Genomic DNA, 21137 nt, shown 5'->3' with positions numbered 1-21137 from the left:
GTCGAGGACGGAACCTAAGATAGCTAGCACGTCCGCGTGAGCGTTGTCTGCTCGTAGAACTTGAGTGAGGGTGTAAGTCTGAAATGCCTCAAGTTGCTTTCGTACCTTCTCTAGGTATTACACCATTCTTGGATGTTTTGCAGTGTACTCCCTAGTAGTCTGGCTGGTGATTAGTTGAGAATCAGAATGAATTGCAAGCTTTTTCACCGCCAAGTCTTTTACCATTTAGAGGCTTGCTAGTAGGGCCTCGTACTCCGCTTCGTTATTCGATGCTTTGAAGCCTAGAGTGATCGCCTGCTGGAGCATCGAACCGTCTGGGGTGACAAGAACCACACTTGATCCCAAGCCTTTGTAGTTAGATGCGTCATCGACATGCAAATGCTAGAAGTCTACATTGGGTGGAGCAGGTGCAGCTAGGGTGTGCTTTGCTGCCTCCAGGGTGTCGTTGGGCAGCTTTATTGCATCATCTAGGCTATATGTGAATTATGTTATGAAGTCTACCAAGGCTTGGGCCTTTATTACCGTGCGGGGTCGAAAAACTAAACCGTATTGGCCAAGTTCTAATGTCTATTTCATTACTCGTTGAGAAGTGTCTGGACCATGTAGGATTGATACATACAGGATATTTTGAGTCACGACGATGACTATGTGAGCTTGAAAGTATGGTTTGAACTTCCGAGCCGCAACAACTAGTGCCAAAATTAATTTCTCTATCTTCGAGTATCTAGTTTCCTCATCGAGAAGAGCTTTAGAAGTGTAAAATATGCACACATGCACACACATATTTATACCATTACTTTCTGGGCTCTGACTCCTCCTATTAGTAACCTGAAATTATCATCAGTTCATTGTCTTAGTAGCATACTAATACAAGCCAAGACCCACAATCTAGATAACAAAAACTACTTGTTTAGTCATTAATGTAATGACTCCAATGTCACTTTCTCTATATAAAAATCAAAATGTAATTAGTCCAAAATCATAAATCATAAAATTTAAGCTAATTTGACAAACATAGTAATCATCACAAGTTCAATCCTAGAGTATCTAATCCCTAAGCTCTGATACCATTTTGTCACGTCCCGACCCGCGAATAAAGACTATTCACAAGCTAGGGTGTGAGCTATATCGTAGTTATATAAATAAATTCTACAACCAAGATATGGTGGAAAAATTAAAATAAAATTGATTAATAACTGAAACACAATATATTCTATAACACTAGTTAACAACTTTTACATACTAAATGCTTGAGTTTATTATATAAAATTTATTGAATATATAGCGGAATAACTATAGTGAACAAATTAATTCACAACACAAAGTACCAACAAAATAATAATTATTTCAAATGCATAAAATCTATGCAAGTGAGATTCATGAACGTACTCACTCCCTTCTAATCTTGTCAACACATACCTAAGGCACCCAAGCCTGCACGTTCTATACCATGCTTATACCACTTGGCTCCGAATACCTTAGAATATGAGTTAATTCCTGCTCATTCCTTAAACCCAATTTTTGTAATTAAATTCTCAGTTTCCACTTTATTATACATGCACTTCCCCCGACGCCCAATTGTATATTCAAACCCTTCCCCCAACACCTGACATATACAAAATTTCATTATTTTATAACCAACCGGTTGTATACTCAAGCCCTTCCCCCGACGCTTGACGTATACAAGGTTCATTATTTTATATTCAAGGCAAATTTCAGCCCTTGAATATTCTTACAACTTAAACACTTTAGACAAGTGAGCACTTGACACAACACAACTCTTTTTCTTGCTTTGCAATGCATATGTATATGTACTGCACATAAAGATTAATAATTACTTACTCACCATATATAAATATGAGCATAGATTAAACTAACTAGTAACCAATGTAATAATGTTTGATACTATCATTTAAAATATTGATCATTTACCATTCTATAGAATTACAATCGTCTTGTTCACTCTCGCCTGACCGTTACCTGTTATTATTTAGACAAGAATTAGATGTCCATGTTAGTAAAGAAAATTGAAAGTGAAATATCTCAAAAGCAACAAGGCATGAAACTCTACTTCTAGCTTTTCCCCTTCCAAACCTCTCATCTTTTATTTTTATTTCAACCCACCACTTAGACTCCTTATCTCATTTCCTTTATTTTCTCACCCACAAACTTGATCATTTTCTTCCACCCGACTCTCCTCTTCCTCCCACACAAGACTCTACCCTTTAATGTCTTTTTATCATCTTTTTGCTTCTCCTTTATATTCCCTCAAGAACCACTGCTTAATCCTTTTCTTTCAAATTTCTATCTCCTTTCTTTTCTACAAATCGACCCCCTCCTCCTCATCATCTCTCTCTCCACAAAACATCATTATCTCTCTCTGCCAACTCCACAGTTAAAGGTGTGGTAATAGACACTTTGGATGGAACAGATGATGCACATGGAGTGGTTCTCATGAGAGCTTAGCCACAACAACGTCATCCACCATCTCGTTCATCATGGCTACCATTGGTGAGTGTGACTGGCCAAGTGTAGCAGTTGTTGCATCGTGGTGGTGGTCAGACAAAGGTGAAAAGATGGAGAAGGCGGATGTTGGATGCCTGGATTGTTTATGTATCATTTTGAAACTAGTATTGTTCAATTAATACTGGTTTGTCAGAATTTTGGTTTGGAATTTGACGTGAAGAATTGTCTTCGAGATTAAGATGAAAGCTTGCAAATATTGTAATAATGAACACAAAGATTTAAGTGATTCACCAAATTGGCTACGTCCACTAGAGTTGCATATGCATTTGTGTTTTCACTATGTAAGAGAGATTTACAAAATACAATGAAGATGGCCTAGAGCCTTTACATAAGGTAAAAGAAAGGGATGGTGGGGAGAGTGGTTTGAAAATGAGAGATTTTTCTTGTTGTTGCTAGGTTCTTACTGGTGTGTCCTTTTCCTCCCGTGTTCTTTCCTCCCTCTGCCTTTATGGAGAAAGAAATGGAATCCTCAATTACGCCTTTGTTATGCTCGTAAATTTGCTATTATATATATAATAATTCTCTTTGTTTACACCTATGTTTTACTCTTCTATATAGATTTTACATTATATTTTTGTTTTGTAGGTTGTAACAACAAAAAGTGAAAAAGGAGCTAAAAAGGGCTTTTACAATCCTATGTCGTCAGCACAGCCTGTGCAGATCAGCTGAGTTTGTGGGTTAAACTGTATTGACTCGGGAAGAACCAGAAGATGTGCCATATATGTTTGGAAATCCACATATATTTATTTTCCGTAGAATTTTACGGTTCGTGAATATCATTTTTCTAGAGGGAGTTATGGTAGTTTTAGTATATGAAGGTCGGGCTACGCGTGAATACAAAGTTTTCTAGAAATGTGTATCAATGGGGCAGATTAAAAGAAGATTAAAATTCCTATTTATTAAGAGTTTTAACCAATTGAAGAAAGCCAAAAAGTCTAAGAGAGTAAATAAAAGTCTTTAATATAATGAGCCATTATTGACCTTGATTGAGCCATTATTGTCTGTTGCGTGCACATGGGAATCCTAGTGTGCCTCAAGGGTAATTTTGTCATTTTCATCAAAAAATCCACGTGTTGCCTTCATAATTTTCTTGATTATTTTTTGCTCCACAACTATCAATGGATTGTGGTACTCAATGGGCATTCTTGTGTTTACTAATAATAATTTTTTTAAAAGGAATGAGTATCATTCTCATTCTTGTATATACAAACAATTAATCATGTTACTCAGTACTACAGTTTGATGGAATTCCTCTTCATTTGTAAGTGAGAGATCTTAGGTTCGAATTTCGTAGATGGTGAATTCGATACCAAATTAGGTTGCCCATAATGTGGCTTATATTTTGCACTAAAAAAAAACAACCAATTAATGAAGAAAAATAAATGCATATGAGTATCTCATACCTGAAAAGTCAAGGTATGAGATTACCATAGGTTTTATTTTTTATTTTTTTAATCTCATACTCAATTCTTTCATATTCTCATTCTTTCACACTATAAGTAAAAATGCCATAGTTTTCTCAATAAAAAATTTACCATTTTTCGTTCATCTTCTACCTTTAAGTTGGACATAATTTTCTCATTTCTTCCCCTAATGCTCTAACATATTTATAATATAGTGAGTAATTCAATCTAATTCAATCTTAAAACCCAAATCAACTCATAGGTTAAGAAAAAGACATTATATTCCCTATCATAGTTGGAGATAGTTGGACAATTTTTATTAAATTCGAAAACCAGAGCGTCAATGGTGAGTTAGAAAAACTTCAACTACAAGTTGAATTTAAGTTGAGAAGTTAGCAATCAAATCACATTGGGTTGAAGATTGTGGGTTGGCTCACCTAAGCTCACACAAGATTTTCATATCATAATTCGCCCTTATAACTCAAACTTGTAATATCTAGTATATTAATCTGGATAATCGACAAAAATTATGTTTAGTAAAACTTATTGCGAATAAAAATATGCAGTTAGTACACCCACTTAGAAACTTGTGATATCCAAGGGGTTAGGTTGGTTGGCAAGTGGCAACTTGGAAATGTTGTAACGGCGCTAATGAAGTTTGGTTGGTAGAATGACCATAGAAATTATAGACTCATACATTTCTTAACAATTGTTCAGTTCTTTATCACTGTTGCATGAGTTATGCGGCTAATTCATGCGATTGTGATTTGTCTTATTTCCTTCAAAGTGTACACCAACTTTAAATAGACGGTTATTTAATCCTTAAAGCTAGCACACTGTGTGGTTTTTTTTTTATCACTGTTGCGTGAGTTACGCGGCTAACGCGTGAACTTTTCTAAATATAATTCACCTTTAAATACTAAATTTACTAAACTGCTCATTCAATTATTACACCAACAACGCCCTTCCCTTCAAATGACCCTCCATCATTGCCTAAACACCTCATTACCTCTCGCAAATTGGTTTACAACTAAAATTAACTATTTTTTAATAATTTTTTTTTTCCAATGCTCTTTTTTACTTTTTAGGCAATGCCCTTCATTTTCCAATTCTTTTTTCTTAAAAATAATATTTTTAAAAAACAATTTCGCATTTAAAAGAAAAATAGACCGATTCCTACGGTAAACGTGGCCAGCACAATTAATTGAGTCCTAAGCATAAAATTCCAAAGCCTTTGAAAACTTGACCGCAAAAACAAACCGTCCAATGACCAGTCAAAAAGGCACCTCAACGCGAATATTCCGTCACGGGCATTTCCGTAAATTTAATATGTCATCTTTTTCCGGAAAATCCGCAAACACGCGCCGTTTGATCCCCCATCAACGGCCGGAATTGAACCTTTGACCGAGGTACGATAAAGAACTGGTGCAAGGCTGGAACGAATGATTTTCTTCGGTCCAAGTTTGACCGCGGAATCAAAATTCCAAAAAAAAAAAAAACAGCTAACAGACAGAGATAAAATCTAGAGAGAGAAGAATACAAAAGCAATTCTAGAGAGAGAAAGCCTGAAAATTTTTAAAGAGAGAGAGAGAGGGGGAAGAAGGGGAGCTTGTGGTTTTTTTCTTCCTTCCTTTCTTTTCGTGTGATTCTTCTCTTTGGGGGATTTGCAGGGTCTGATTTGAATCAGGGGAGGAGAGGAGAGAGAAAGCTTGGCATTTCTCTCTCTTCTTTGATTTTTGTTCATTGGGAGGACATTCGAATTAGGGTTTTGGGTTGTTGAATCAGAACAAGGAACGAAGATGAATATGATGCGCCGGCTCAAGAGCATTGCTTCGGGTCGGACCTCTGTTTCGTCGGACCCTGTAAGTTTTTGTATCTTGTTTGTTTGCGTGTGTGTATTATTTTCATGTTTTGGTTGGGAGGATTTGAGCTTGTTTAGGTAGCTCGGAAATGGAGGAAAATAAGGCAAAAATGTTGAATGTTTTGGTTTAGGGCGCTTTGGTTATGTGCAAAAACATGGTGGAGGGTTTGTATGTAATTATTGATAACATCTATATATGTGTATTGTGGGGATTTGAAGGATCATTTGGTTTCCGTTGATTAGCGTTTGTATTTGGTAGAAACTCTTTCGCCGCAGGGGGCGTATGGATTTGCAATCTTATGCATATATTTGATCAAGGTTGAAAGGAGATTTGGATTGGTGTTTTGTTACTTGTATATGGCTAAGGTGTTTAATGTTGGTTACTAGTTTTGATTGTCCTAGCATTTTTATCATGCATTGTGAGTGTAATTATCTGTGAGCGTCGGATTTTGTTTGTGTTACCACGGATACTAGTGTTTTAAAACAGCATCCTTGTTCGGATTGGTGACTGAACAAATGACTACTTTTGGTTTTTCTACGAGGCATCACATGTAATGCCCACTTTGTGTATATGTATACAAAGTTGGAGGAAAATGCTTTTCTACGTCATGAATGCCGTTGCTGTTTGGGTTTGCACATCAATGAGTCAGAATGTTATTGTAGACAAGTATATTGGATTTCTTCTTATTTCCGGGGCAATGTTCAACTGAAGCATACCGCTAACCTTGAGGAATGTGTTTCAATTTGAGTTGTGGGATTTAATCAAGTGTGTTTTTGCCTCATACGTACTGCGTATGGTTTTGCATGGCTTTTAATGCGCCCAGTTAGCGATGAGTTTTTTTTTTTTTTTTTAAACCTTTTTCTGGAATATGGATCTTCCGTGTTTATGTTAATGTTTGCATCTTAGTACTTTCCTAATTTTCTTGTGATGAAAGGATTACGTAGTGATCCATGCAATTAGGCTAATAGGTAATTTTCTTGTGATGAAAGGATCACTATTTAGGGAATTGATTCTAATATAGCAAAGTTTATTTATGTTTTCTAGGGAATTGATTCTAATCTAGCAAAGTTTAATCTTTTAGGGAATTGATTCTGCCACAAAGAGAGCTAAGATGGATCAAGACAACGAGAAGAAGGCCAATAAACAGCCAAATACTGTTGAAAGAAGTGCCACTGGTCTAGAGCAACATATGACTTCAACATCAGTGGAAACTGCTGCAAGCACATCCAGTGTATCGTCAGTAGCTAAGACCGAGACCAAAGAAGTTAAATCTAGTTACGATCAGCTTCCCAAAGAAATGCATGAAATGAAAATTAGAGATGAGAAGGCCAACCACCATGATGACAAGGTATTTTTTTTGTTGACGTTGATTTTGTTTCTGTGATCTTTTCTTCCTCCATATGTGGCTTTATAAAAAAGGCATGTTTTAAACAAGCGAATATCGGTTGCGGAATAAATGGTGTAAATTTTCCCTGTGCAGGATATGGAAGAAACTATTATTAATGGTAATGGAACAGAAACAGGTCATATAATTGCAACGACAGTTGGTGGTCAAAATGGGCAACCTAAACAGGTGTGCTTAGTAATTCTGCATTTTTTATGTTGTCTCCTAGGAAGCCCTCATGATTATTCTTTTTTTGAATTTCTCTCTGCATGACCTCGTTTTCTGCTGGTTTTACTAATTTTTCATTTTCGGTTACAGACTATCTCTTACATGGCAGAGCGTGTAGTTGGTACTGGTTCATTTGGAGTTGTCTTTCAGGTAGTTGGAGTTATTTGCATTTGTTCATTATTTTGGTCTCTTGGTTCCTGTTCCACTGATACAGATTTCAGGGTCATTTTGTTACCTTGCTTATGATGATTTATTCTGCAGGCTAAGTGTCTGGAATCGGGTGAAGCAGTTGCGATAAAAAAGGTGTTGCAGGATAAAAGATATAAAAACAGAGAACTTCAAATTATGCGCTTACTTGACCATCCTAACGTTGTTCAATTGAAGCACTGTTTCTTTTCAACTACTGACAAAGACGAGCTGTACCTCAATCTTGTCCTCGAGTATATATCTGAAACAGTTTACCGGGTTTCAAAGCACTATATCAGGATGAACCAACATATTCCCATTATTTATGTGCAATTATATACGTACCAGGTAATTTTGGAATCCATCTATTTTTTCTTCCACGTTGTCAGGTTGTTCTGATTCCTATTATGGCTAAAGAGTTGAATTGTTTTCTATTTTGTAGATTTGTCGCGCATTAAATTACTTGCACCATGTTATTGGTGTGTGTCATCGTGACATTAAGCCACAAAATTTGCTGGTAAGGTTTTCTTATATCAATTTGACTTGTGTTGATCATGTATGAACAAGAGTTAAATTTCTCGTAGTAGTCCAACTTTAATTGATCTGAGATTGTATCTTCAGTCATCGTACTGACGCTGAGGTTCTGATGCATATGCAGGTCAATCCTCACACGCATCAGCTGAAGATATGTGATTTTGGGAGTGCAAAGATGTTGGTATGTTTTGTATTCTGTGAATCTGGGGGTGCTTTGATGATATTTGGAATTGATGGTCTTGGAACTAATGAATTCTTTTATTTCTCATCTTTAGGTGCCAGGTGAAGCTAACATATCATATATTTGCTCACGATATTATAGGGCTCCAGAACTTATATTTGGGGCTACAGAATATACCACTGCAATTGATATGTGGTCTGTTGGTTGTGTATTTGCTGAGCTTCTTCTTGGACAGGTACGTGTATAGCGTGTCATATTCTTATTTAACTTGTATGAGTTATGGTTTGTTTTATTCTCATGGCTATTTCTGATATCTTTGCAGCCACTGTTTCCCGGGGAGAGTGGTGTTGATCAGCTGGTGGAGATTATAAAGGTAGGTTAGATGTAAACCATTTGTTTCTTGTCATGGTGATATTTGTGCTATTTTGTTTTCTCATCTTTCTTTTGGGTATTATTCTAGATTCTAGGGACACCAACCAGAGAAGAAATAAAGTGCATGAATCCCAATTACACCGAATTCAAGTTTCCTCAGATCAAAGCTCACCCATGGCACAAGGTCCGTTCAATATTTTAATTCAGTATTTATGGTCAATTGGATATATTTGTGCTAGTCGAAATCTTAGTTGTGTTTGTAATCTTTAGATATTTCACAAGCGAATGCCCCCAGAAGCAGTGGATCTTGTGTCAAGACTGCTCCAGTACTCACCAAATCTACGTTGCACTGCTGTAAGAAAATGAACTTGCGTTTGATAAGTTTCGATTAAAATATGTGAAATATATAATTGTAATACTAAATTGTTTCCTTGTTTTTAGTTGGAGGCATGTGCTCACCCCTTCTTTGATGATTTGAGAGACCCAAACGTAAGCTTGCCTAATGGACGAGCATTGCCTCCTCTGTTCAATTTCACAGCTCAGGGTAAGATATTTCACCATTCGATGTCCTGGTTGTAGCTGTTGTCGCCTCTAGTCTTTATCTTGATGTCGATCTCCCTGCAGAATTGGCTGGAGCACCCACTGAACTCCGACATCGTCTAATCCCGGAGCATGCTAGGAATTGATATACAAACCTGAGGGGGTCACATAAGTTAACGAGGTAAATGCAGTTTTGATTGCTTGGATGCTCAGATGAGCCATGCTGCCTTGAACCCCAAGGGTTTGCTGTCTCTCGATCCTTTCGGTTCAGTCATGGAAGAAGGAGGCACTGGAGACTTTGTTCGAATGGATTTTGCGGGTGGAATTTTCTGGTGGATGGGAGTGGGGACTGCTTCGGCTTATTGGAGATTCCAAGACCAAATTTTTACAATGTATGTTGTATGCGTTGGCTGTGAAAGATGAGCTCATACATATAATGTTAAATCGTGTTGTGATATATAGTGTTTTGCGAGTAATGTGGAGACTGACTGATTGGGATCATTTAGATGAAATTAGGTTCTCATTGTAATACTCTTCCCTATTACACAGAAATTCAAAAATTCGACTTCATTTTCCGGTTTGCCTTTTCTTCTATTGCTCCTCTTGCAGTTGGTGTCCACTTGACTGTTATGGGATTGAGGGCGTCGATGGCCGCCCTCAACCTCTGAAGTGTTGCAAGTGGACGGGTCATGGTCTTTAGGAAGAGGAAGAGCACCGCGAACGAGCCATTTGGTGTTAACAGATGAACCTTGTACCACAGTGCCAGTAGTCATCACAAGTGCAGTTCCCTTGTTTGAAATGATGAAATCAATTTGAATCTCTTAATATAATATGCCGAAGAAAGAGCTTTGATATAAATTTCATCTTAAAAATTCGGATTGGTGCCCCTGGTGGTGTGGTTAGAAGCCCAAAAGCAACAGCCAACTTCTCAGCGTGATATGCTAGGTCAGGCTCCTTTGCAAAATTCATATCCGGCCCCAAGAATTTGATCGTCGGGTCATGCTAAGTCCATATGAATAAGTACTGACAAGTATGTGCCCATCACTCCAGGAATAGCACCGAAGATGAATATAGAGTCCACATATCCTTGCCGTTAGTGGAGAACAACCATCGTGTCGTAAAATTGAGATTACCTCGTTTCTTTTCTTGTCAGAGGGGCACGGCACGGCACGTATCCAGCTTCCTTGATCAAAATCATCAGCTCGTCAACCTTTGAATATATTCCAGCGGACCTTGAATGACTTGTGTCTTCGGATTCTTGCAGCATCTTCCCATCTAGCAGCTGCAGAACACATGTTAGATAACTGAACAGAAGGCACAGCATTTAGAGGCTCCAATTTAAATAGGTTCGTTGCAGCCCGCTCTCCCATTTCTATGTTCCCATGTACTCGAGATGCAGTAAGTAGTGCCTTCCATACATTTCCATCTGGTTCCACAACCATTTCATTAACTAATACCTCTGCCTCATTAAGCTCCCACGAGCGCCCCAAGAGGTCAATCATACATGCATAGTGCTCCGGACCTGGTTGTATTCCATAAACCCTACTCATTGATGAAGACCAGCATGGCTACAAGCAAATCATTTGAATTTGATCATAAAATTTTAGGGACTCCTTTCCTATACCATTCTGGACATAACCAAGTAATCACATCTTGAACTTTCATAGAGTCGAAAACTCTATTTGCGTCTTCTATGCACCCGCTCTTTGCATGCATCGCTACAAAGGAATTATCTACTCGTACGGATGTTTGGAGACAGGACTTAATAAAGTTTGCATGAATTTGTTGGCCAAATTCCAAAACTGTCACAGGCACTCAAAACACTGGCCATTACAAATTGGTCGGGATAGATCCCTCCAGTTCTCATCTCACAGAACAATCTAAGTGCCTTTTCATGAGAGCCATTATGTCATAGCCTGTGACCAGGGAGGTCCATAAGATAAACATCCTTGTCTGACATGTGCGTAAACAGCTCAAGCGCGGCACCTATGTTCCCCTTGTTAGAATTGTAAGGGAGAAGTATGGTTCAAGATTTGAACAAAAAACCGAAAGAATTCAAAGGAATTTCAGTCTGCAAAACATAGCAGCAGCACTGAGCATTTCATTCATAAATTCATCATAAAAAAAACATACATTCGTATCTGCAGGAATTGCAGATAGTACATGTCCTTGAATTCACAGCTGAATTTGTAAATCTCAGCCTTTCACTTGTTCTAATCCTAGCCTTGCATCTGTTCTAAGTGACTAGGACTTCACCTACTACCCTTATATAAAAAACTAGCCGTTATACTTCAAATGGGAACTAGCCGTTGGAACCAATAGCAACGCTTGGACTTCTTGGTTCTGCTGTCGAACCTTCAAGGCTGCAAAACAGCTTACATTTTAACACCCAAGCTTGGCATACATATCAACAAGAGCATTTCCCACGAGTTGATAAGCCTCAAACCGGCCTTGACCATCAGACAATGAGTAGACATTGCATTTTGCATGTCCTTCAAAGCGGCAAGGGAGTTTAGAACAGATAGGTACGTAAAGTGATCAATCTTCATTTCTTCTGCGAACCCCTGCCTTGGACACCCCACAATCATGGAGTTCCAAGAAACAACATCGTCAGCCTCCATGCTTCTTAATGCCTTCTTTGCGCCACTACGATCTCCACATTTGACATACATGTCAACCAAGGAACTTTGGACAAACACATTAGCCCCGAAACCACTCTGAACAATGTATCCGTGCACCTGAGCCCCAAAACTGTGCGCTAAGACTAACGCAGAAGCTGTCAATACGCGAGGGAACATAAACTGATTGGATTCAAGTTTCAACCCCTTTTGTTCGCATGTCTCGAAAACATTTCATCGATTTAAAGCCATCACCATTTTGAGAGTACCCAGTAAGCATGACAGTCCACAAAACGTGGGTTTTCCTATCCGGCAGAGTCTCCGAAAGACAATGATCAGCTTCTGAATTGCGCTTGCACTTTGCATATATGCATGTCCACCAAACCCGTGACAACGAAAACATTAGCGTCAAATTGGACCTTTGTCATATAACCATGAACAAGTTTACCTGTTTGAAGCAAACCCAATGTTGAACACAACCTTAAGACACTGACTAGTCTAAACTGTATGAAACACAGCACATTAGTTTATCCAATGCGCGTCCGCTCACGGGAAAAATTTCGGGGCTTCGGCACTTATGCCAGGTGATGTTCCCACCAATGGGAATTTGACACCTAAAGCGAATTTATTTAATTAAAAGAAAGAAAAGAATATCTAATCGAGTACCCCGAAAAATTTCTCCTACGCTCACGTTCACTTTGTATATCGAACTTTCAAAAGAACAAAAAAAGTTCTACATTTGTTTAAAAAGAGAAAACAAGGTTTCGGTTGTTTCTTCTTGCCTACAAAACAACTTGATAATTCTTTTGAGAAAGAGAGTGGTGTTCTTGACACTTGAGAATGTCATCTACACCAGCTTTATAAAATCATGTTTTGTCTTTAGGTTAATGCTAAGAAGGTAAAATTTGTAAATTAAATGATGTGTCATCAATAGAAATGAAAACGTTTATTAACGTTTAAATGTTAAACCAATCATCAACTTCCATGTCCTTTAGTTTTTAAAATTTTATCTACAAATTTAATTTTCCTAGCATTACCTTTTTATTCGAATACTTGACTCACATAAGTAAAATTCTTATACTTTGAACCAAAAAAAGTAAAGTGCTTTATACAATAAGAAAGAGATTTCCACTTGCGCTCATTTCTCGTTATGCATACTCATTTTCCTTTTCATGTTTGGACTTAATATATCCCTTAAGGAGCGATCTCCATTTATTAAAAGAAATGGAGACGAGTTCTGGAGCCCACTCACCATTCTTCTTCAATGATATGAACTGATCATTTAATTTTAAAAAATATTAGTAAAATTGGAAATGATTAAGAAATCTAATTGTGATGATCAAAATTAATGAATGCAGTGTTCTAAAAAAATATCAAAATTTCACGATGAGAATTATATGAGTAAATGATTTGGATTAAAATGAATTTTTTGCAAGAATGAGGATCCATCTCCTTAAAGGATAAAATCAAAGATCAACGTTTAAAAAGAATAAAAAAGTGTATGATAATCATTTATCATCCTATCCGTTTCAATATTCTTATTTTGGAAAAGAGATTGTTATTAATTAAAATGAATTAATTACTTAAACAATTTGATTCAACTTTTGATTCCACGCTTAAGGGTGAGAAGGATGTTGATATTATGATTGATAACATTATATTGGATATACGACAGCTAGCTATGCAAATGGAGTGACACATCCCGACCTGGGAGGGTCGAAGCATGCTGGCCATCACTGTGAGGTGACGTAACCATAAGAGTAAGTGATGTAAAAAGTGAATAAATTTAAAACTAATTAGAACTAATTATACTAAACTGTGAAAGAGTGCGTAATCGTGGGATGAACCCACTACAATTATTCAGAGCGTAATAGACAGTGAGACTACAGAAGAGTAGTCAAAGTAACTAAAGTACACTTATTACATAACAGTGATAAGTTCGTATGTCTAAACAAAAGGGAATGTCAGAACTACCGAGATTCCTTGAGTGCCACAAAGAGTACAGCTATCTAGGTCCTAGAGGGGCGAAAAATAAAGTTGAGTGGGTCAGCAAAACAATGCTTATACGAAATCCTTTATTTTCGAATATATTAACCCCTCGCCGTAAAACAAGTATAATTTCCTTAAAACATACTACGTAGATATGTAAACAATAAATCAACAACATTGAAATATTATTATAACCAGAAATATGCCAAGTCATGATGTATCAAATGCCACAATAATATAATCATGTGATAGTCAAGTATAGCTAAGTGCTCATCCATCTAAGTTGACACACGAGTTCGAACAGATAATTTCTGACACGAACAAGACTGGGTGTAATCAATATGCTCTAGTACTACGATCACGTAAAGGCTACCCGACAGGACTGTCACCTAACTTGGATCCAAGGCGAGCGAACGGTGCGATGTGAACATGTTGGAATGAGTATGAGATAGGGAAGTTTTGGGGACTGGCTATAGGTATTCAGTTGGTAGAAAAGTCTTATTAACAAGGGGAATGCTGATCCTTTACGATAAAGGATTTTGTATAGCATTTAAATCAGTTCTTATGAGACAAGGAAACAAGTATTTGTTTCATATTAGGATTTTAATAGGGAATCCTATCTGATTATGGAAAGAACTATATGTATATATATGGTGGCCTCTCTTCTCACAGACACACGCTCGTATCTGGACTTAAGCCTATTTGTAAGTCGAGTACTTAGTCATCTGCAAGAGAAGAGAAGGTTCACTGGAAAGCTTGGTGCAATGGCTTCAAGTTCTGGAACTGGCGCAGGTATGCTTTTCTTCTTGGTTCTTTTATGTTTCAAGTTCTGGTTAGTTATCTTTAAGTTGTAATTCATGTTTTGGTCTTGATTGGTTGTTTAATAAGGCTCAATGTCTAACATGTGGTATCAGAGCCACAAGATACATAAACATGAGTTCAATCTGTACGAGATAAAACGTACATGTTTTCATTTAAAAAAAAAAAAAAAAAAAAACCAAACGAACTTTTGCTCTCATGGAGAATCGAAGTTTGGTTTTGGAGACTGCAAAAAAAAAAAAAAAAAAAGGCAGTGGTGGAAAACGACTAAATAATGACCCTATAAGATTAAAGGAAAGTTTGACCGTCGGAAACCCCAAACCATTGCCGAATGAGGGTTTTTCCCAGATTTGAATTAGTTTCAATTCCTTCTAAGGATAACAATCTGGGTTTTTCAACTAAGCTTTAAGAAATTTCTATTTTCAAATTCTAAATTGCTTCCGCTGTTCCTTATGAGAATTTGAAATCAGAAATTAAAGGTATGTTGTTAATTGCTTTTGGTTTCTTCATATACCTGCGTAAGTTTTAGTAAATATGAATGTGTTTTGCTACTGAAGGAAGAAACACATTAGAGATATCAGTTTTAATTGCAAAATTTGAATTTTGATTCAACTTTAATAACCTTTGAAACTATTACGTGTATGAGACACCATCAATTTATTTGGTGTCAAGGATACATGATTTGTGCAGTGCATTGATTGAGTTCTTGTTATATCATTTATTCTATGTATGCTTATCAATAAATTGTTGTTAAGTCTATATATATGAGTTTGTGATTATAGTCATGATGTGCAAATGGCTGTTGGAATGAAATCTGAAACTAATAAGTTTATATTGGTGATTTCATGACTGGCGCAGCATTTGCAATATCATTAAGGACTATGAACTTGGCTAATATCCCCATTCTCACCGGAGGCATCAACTACAAGAAGTGGAGAAGAGAGATTGGACTCTTACTGACACTTAATGAATTTGACATAGCTCTCGACATTCCCAAGCCAGTTTTGACTGATCAAAGCACTCGGGCAGAGAAAGCTGATGTAGAAAGATGGGTTAGAGCTAACAAAGTAGCACTTTCTATACTTGAAAGTGCCATGACAGATACGGTTCGAGGTGGGATCAAGAAGCATGACTTGGCCATTGACTATTTGAATGCGATTGAAAGGAAGTTCAAAGAATCTCAAAAGGCAGAAATCAGTCAATACATGGCAATGCTTACCACATATAAGATTGAAGGCACAGGTTCCATCCGAGACCATATTATGAAAATGACCGATGCCGCCGAGAAGTTGAATTCTCTAGATGTCAACATTGGAGAGAAACAACTAGTATTCATGATTCTTCAAGCCCTTCCAAGCAAGTTTAGTAAATTAAAAGTGTCTTATAATACTCAAGACAAGAATTGGGATGTTGATGAGTTAATAGCACAATGTGTTCAAGAAGAGAACAGACAAAAGCAAGAAAGAGGAAAGGATGCTGAAATGGTGAATTTCGTGCAATCAGACAAGGGGAAAAAGGCATTCAATTCACAATCTGGATATTCTGGTAAGAATTCTCATACAAAGACAACCTCTTTTAAGTCTAATGCATCTGCTAAAGTAAAGGGCTCTTTTAAGGGATCTAACAATCTTAAAGTCAAAACCAAAAATATTGCTAAACTTAGGTGTTTTTTCTGCAAAACTAAAGGACACTTAAGGAAAGATTGTCAAGTTTTTCAGGACTATCTTAAGAGTAAGGGTGTAGAACAAGTTAATGTCTGTGTTGAGTCAAATTTGATTGAAATTACTGTGAATTCTTGGTGGTTCGACACTGGTTGCTCGGTCCACATTACAAATTCTTTAGAGGGTTTTATGACATCAAAACAAACTTGTTTTAAAAACTATAACGTTTTTGTGGGTGAAGGAACTAAGGTTGCAATAGAGGCCATTGGAATTGTTTGCTTAAAATTATCATCTGGTTTTGTACTAAGATTGAATGATGTGCTTTTTGTGCCAAAGATGAGGAGAAATTTGATCTCTGCATCTAAAATAGTCAAAGATGGTTTTGGGTTTTTAGGAGATGATGAATGCTTAAAAAAATTTCAAAAGAACCATCTAGATAGTGTTTTAGGAACTGCATACTTGAGTGACAACTTATGGTGTTTGAATTGTACTGTGGAGTCTATTAACCAACATATTTTAAACATAAGCACCAAAAGAATGCACTGTGGCGATGATTCTTTCATCCTTTGGCACAAAAGATTAGGACACATATCCAAAGAAAGGGTTTTGAAGCTGTCTAAGGCCAAGTTAATTCCTGAATTGAATTTTACTACTGCAACTGAGTGTGTTGACTGTGTCAAGGGCAAAATGACTAACTTTAGGAAATTGGATGCTAAGAGATGTCATGATTTGCTAGAAATTATACACACTGACATATGTGGTCCTTTTCCAACTAAAACCATCTGTGGAAACTCTTATTTTGTTAACTTTATTGATGACTTCTCAAGATTTTGTTATACGTATTTACTTAGTGAGAAGTCATCGGTTCTTGATTGTTTCAAAATTTATAAAACTGAGGTAGAGAAACAATTAGGAAAGACTATTAAGATTGTTAGATCAGATAGAGGAGGAGAGTACTTTGGCAGGTACATTGAGGCTAGACAATGCAAGGGTCCCTTTGCTCTCTATCTTGAGCAACAAGGCATTGTGGCTCAATACACCACACCTGGAACGCCACAACAAAATGGAGTCTTAGAGAGGAGAAATAGAACCTTGATTGGAATGGTAAGAAGTATGATGACAAGGTCCAAGTTACCAGGATTTCTATGGGGAGAAGCATTGAAGACAGCAACGTATATACTAAATAGAGTCCCGTGCAAAGCAGTTTCATCCACACCTTTTGAAGTTTGGAATGGGAGAAAGCCTAGTTTTGATCACTTCCATATTTAGGGATGTAAAGCTGAGGCTCGAATTTACAATCCACATGAGAAGAAACTGGACTCAAGGACTGAATTGTGCTACTTCATTGGCTACTCAGAGAAATCAAAAGGCTTCAAATTCTATTGTCCCCAAGCTCATACTAGAATTCAAGTAACTAACAATGCCAGGTTCTTTGAAGATCAAGATGTTGCAGATTTATCACAAGGAAGGTTCATTTTTGAAAAACCTGAGTATGAAGAGACGTCTTCAAGCAATGATGCTTACAAGGAAATTTTAATAACTCCTTCATCTGTAATTGAGTTGGAAGAAGATCAATTGGCAGCTCCACCTACTGTGGACAGAATGGAAGTTGATTTTGGGACTCAAATTCAGATGCAAGGGGATCATACTTCAAACTCTGAAGTACCAATGGATTTGAACACTGAAGTTCCTCATGAACCGATATTGCCATTAAGACAATCATCACGAATCAGGAAACCCACAATGTCGAATGACTATGTTTATTTGCAGGAGTGTGAGTTTGATTTTGGCGATGTGGATGATCCTCTTACTTATTCTCAGGCAATGAATAGTCCGCAGCAATCATTATGGCATATTGCAATGAATGAGGAATTAGAGTCTATGTCAAAGAACAAAGTATGGACGTTAGTGGATTACAATCCTCAATTCAAGGCCATCGGATGCAAATGGGTTTATAAAACCAAGAGAGATGCTCAGGGACATATTGAAAGGTACAAGGCTAGGTTGGTTGCCAAAGGATTCACTCAGAGAGAGGGAGTGGACTACAATGACACTTTTTCTCCCGTTTCTTCCAAGGATTCTATGAGGGTTATCATGGCACTTGTTACTCATTTCAATCTGGAACTACATCAAATGGATGTAAAGACTGCTTTCTAAATGGTGAACTAGAAGAAGACATCTACATGAAACAGCCTCTTGGATTTGTTGAAAGGGGGAAAGAAGATATGGTCTGTAAACTTACTAAGTCGATCTACGGTCTTAAACAAGCATCAAGACAGTGGTTCTTAAAATTTGATCAAGTAGTTACAAGACAAGGATTCGTGGAAAACAAATTAGATGATTGTATTTATGTTAAGTTTTCAGGACCAAGCTTTATATTTCTAGTGTTGTATGTCGATGACATCCTACTGGCGAGTTCTGATATGAAGCTGCTCAAAGACACAAAGACCATGCTTAGCAAGAATTTTGAAATGAAAGACCTTGGGGAAGCACACTATGTGCTTGGTATTGAAATTGTTCGTGATAGATCAAAATCCGTACTTGGTTTATCACAAAGAGGATACATAGAAAGGGTACTAATGAGATTCAACATGGCAAGCTGTAATAATGGTGAAGTACCAGTAAACAAAGGAGACAAATTCTCTAAGGCTCAGTGTCCCAAGACAAAATTGGAGCTGGATAAAATGGCAAATAAGCCTTATGCTTCATTGGTGGGAAGTTTGATGTATACAACTATTTGCACAAGACCTGACATTGCTTTTATAGTGGGAGTGTTAGGTAGGTTTCAAGCAAATCCAGGAGAGTTACATTGGGTAGCAGCAAAGAAGGTTTTAAGGTACCTGCAAAGAACCAAGAGTTACATGTTGGTTTATGGCAGAGATGAGCTTTTGGAATTAGTTGGCTACGCTGATTCTGATTTGGCTGGTGATATAGATGATAGAAAATCCACTGGAAGCTATATATTCATGCTTGGTGGTGGAGCAGTCTCATGGAAAAGTGCAAAGCAGACTGTTATAGCTACGTCTACAATGGAGGCAGAATTTGTAGCTTGTTTTGAAGGAATGAAACAGGCAGTATGGTTAAAAAAATTTGTGACAGATTTGAAGGTTGTTAATTCTGTGCAAAGACCTATTAAAATGTACTGTGATAACAATTCTGCAGTATTCTTTGCCAAGAATAATAGGAGAACTTCTGCTTCAAGACTGATGGATGTAAAGTTTCTTAAGGTTCGAGAAAAGGTTAGGGAAGGAGCAATTCAGGTGGAGCATTTAAGCACTGATGCTATGATTGCAGATCCTTTGACCAAATCACTACCAATTGGAGTGTTTAAAGCTCATGTTTCTCGGATGGGGATCCTGGAATCATTTGATTAATGGGAGTGATCTGTCATAACAAAAACAGCTGTTGATAGCTGCTGTGAAGTTCAGAGAGCTGGTGCGGCTATATAGACAGGTTTTATGCTAGTATCAGATTAGCTAGTTTTGTTTTTGGTTTATTTTGAATAAGAGATCAGGTTTATGATCTGTTATTTTGAGAAATAAAGTTTGAGATAATTCATTTGATGCTTTTTATAACAGTTAGTCTGTTTAAGCAATTGTTATTGAATTATTGATTCATACATTGTTTAGGGCAATTGATTATCTTTGAATCGTGCTGTCAATGCTATGAAATAGTGGGAGCAAATTGTTATATATTTTGCTGTTGATGATCAGGTTCACAATGATGGAAAATGCAAATTAAATATATGTAATTCTGAAGAACGGTTTTGCATTATGGCTGCAATTCAGGTTACAGAGTTCTATGTTTTAAAATGTATATGAATGATTTGTGATTGAGTGCTCTTGGTATAAGACTTAGTGATCACTTCTATCAGAAATTGAATAAGTTGAGTGCCTAAAACTGTTCTCATACTCAAGTGGGAGAATGTTGGAATGAGTATAAGATAGGGAAGTTTTGGGGACTGGCTATAGGTATTCAGTTGGTAGAAAAGTCTTATTAACAAGGGGAATGCTGATCCTTTACGATAAAGGATTTTGTATAGCATTTAAATCAGTTCTTATGAGACAAGGAAACAAGTATTTGTTTCATATTAGGATTTTAATAGGGAATCCTATCTGATTATGGAAAGAACTATATGTATATATATGGTGGCCTCTTTTCTCACAGACACACGCTTATATCTGAACTTAAGCCTATTTGTAAGTCGAGTACTTAGTCATCTGCGAGAGAAGAGAAGGTTCACTGGAAAGCTTGGTGCAATGGCTTCAAGTTCTAGAACTGGCGCAGGTATGCTTTTCTTCTTGGTTCTTCTATGTTTCAAGTTCTGGTTAGTTATCTTTAAGTTGTAATTCATGTTTTGGTCTTGATTGGTTGTTTAATAAGGCTCAATGTCTAACAGAACATTCACATGAAGGACTGGGCTTGGCCCTGGGACGAGTACTAACACCGGTGCAGCAAGATGAGCATGTACAAATATGTATGAATGTTATGACAGTAATATCTCAACCATATAGCAACATTTATCACAATTAAATCGCAGTTATCAATTATTTGGCAATATAAACGTACAATGATGTATTTATGCAATTCTGGAAACTATAAATATGTATAGATATAAAAATAAACTGCCCACTCACAAGTACGTCGTTGGGTTGTAGCCCCCGAGCCTAACTTGGCCTCGAACATCCTCGGGATACGTTTCCCCTATATGTGAAATAACTAATTTCGAATTAATTAAAACACATATACGTAAACCTAAATAAAACTCCCATAGTTTGCTCAAACCTAGTGTTTAAATATACCACCGTGACCTACTCAACGTCACGAATATCCC

The 21137-nt window shown here is 37.1% G+C and overlaps 2 protein-coding genes and 1 pseudogene across 3 annotated transcripts; 2 read left to right on the top strand and 1 right to left on the bottom strand.

Moving 5' to 3' along the window:
• Nucleotides 1-5463: 5463 nt before the first annotated feature.
• Nucleotides 5464-9786, top strand: LOC126623668 (shaggy-related protein kinase theta-like). Its single transcript, XM_050292625.1, has 13 exons — nt 5464-5791; nt 6873-7139; nt 7272-7364; nt 7494-7553; nt 7665-7937; nt 8032-8106; nt 8248-8304; nt 8399-8539; nt 8627-8677; nt 8765-8860; nt 8947-9030; nt 9118-9220; nt 9301-9786. Exons 1-13 carry the CDS (start codon nt 5729-5731, stop codon nt 9360-9362), a joined length of 1425 nt encoding a protein of 474 aa, XP_050148582.1. The 5' UTR covers nt 5464-5728; the 3' UTR covers nt 9363-9786.
• A 202-nt stretch (nt 9787-9988) lies between these two features.
• On the bottom strand, nt 9989-12976 carry LOC126611620 (pentatricopeptide repeat-containing protein At1g11290, chloroplastic-like; annotated as a pseudogene).
• Nucleotides 12977-14357: 1381 nt separating this feature from the next.
• Nucleotides 14358-20701, top strand: LOC126623677 (uncharacterized). Of its 2 annotated transcripts, XM_050292636.1 has the most exons (3): nt 14358-14615; nt 15501-16187; nt 20017-20066. In XM_050292636.1, exons 1-3 carry the CDS (start codon nt 14450-14452, stop codon nt 20025-20027), a joined length of 864 nt encoding a protein of 287 aa, XP_050148593.1. In that variant the 5' UTR covers nt 14358-14449; the 3' UTR covers nt 20028-20066. The 2 variants fall into 2 exon arrangements, 1 of the variants encoding a protein (XP_050148593.1); XR_007623837.1 differs by lacking the exons at nt 15501-16187; nt 20017-20066 and adding an exon at nt 20591-20701.
• The last annotated feature ends 436 nt before the right edge of the window (nt 20702-21137 follow it).

This window comes from Malus sylvestris, chromosome 1 (assembly GCF_916048215.2).
Source record: "Malus sylvestris chromosome 1, drMalSylv7.2, whole genome shotgun sequence".
In the NCBI taxonomy this organism is placed as follows: domain Eukaryota; kingdom Viridiplantae; phylum Streptophyta; class Magnoliopsida; order Rosales; family Rosaceae; genus Malus; species Malus sylvestris.
Note: the sequence above shows the minus strand (reverse complement) of the source record. Positions and strands in the feature narration are given on the sequence as shown.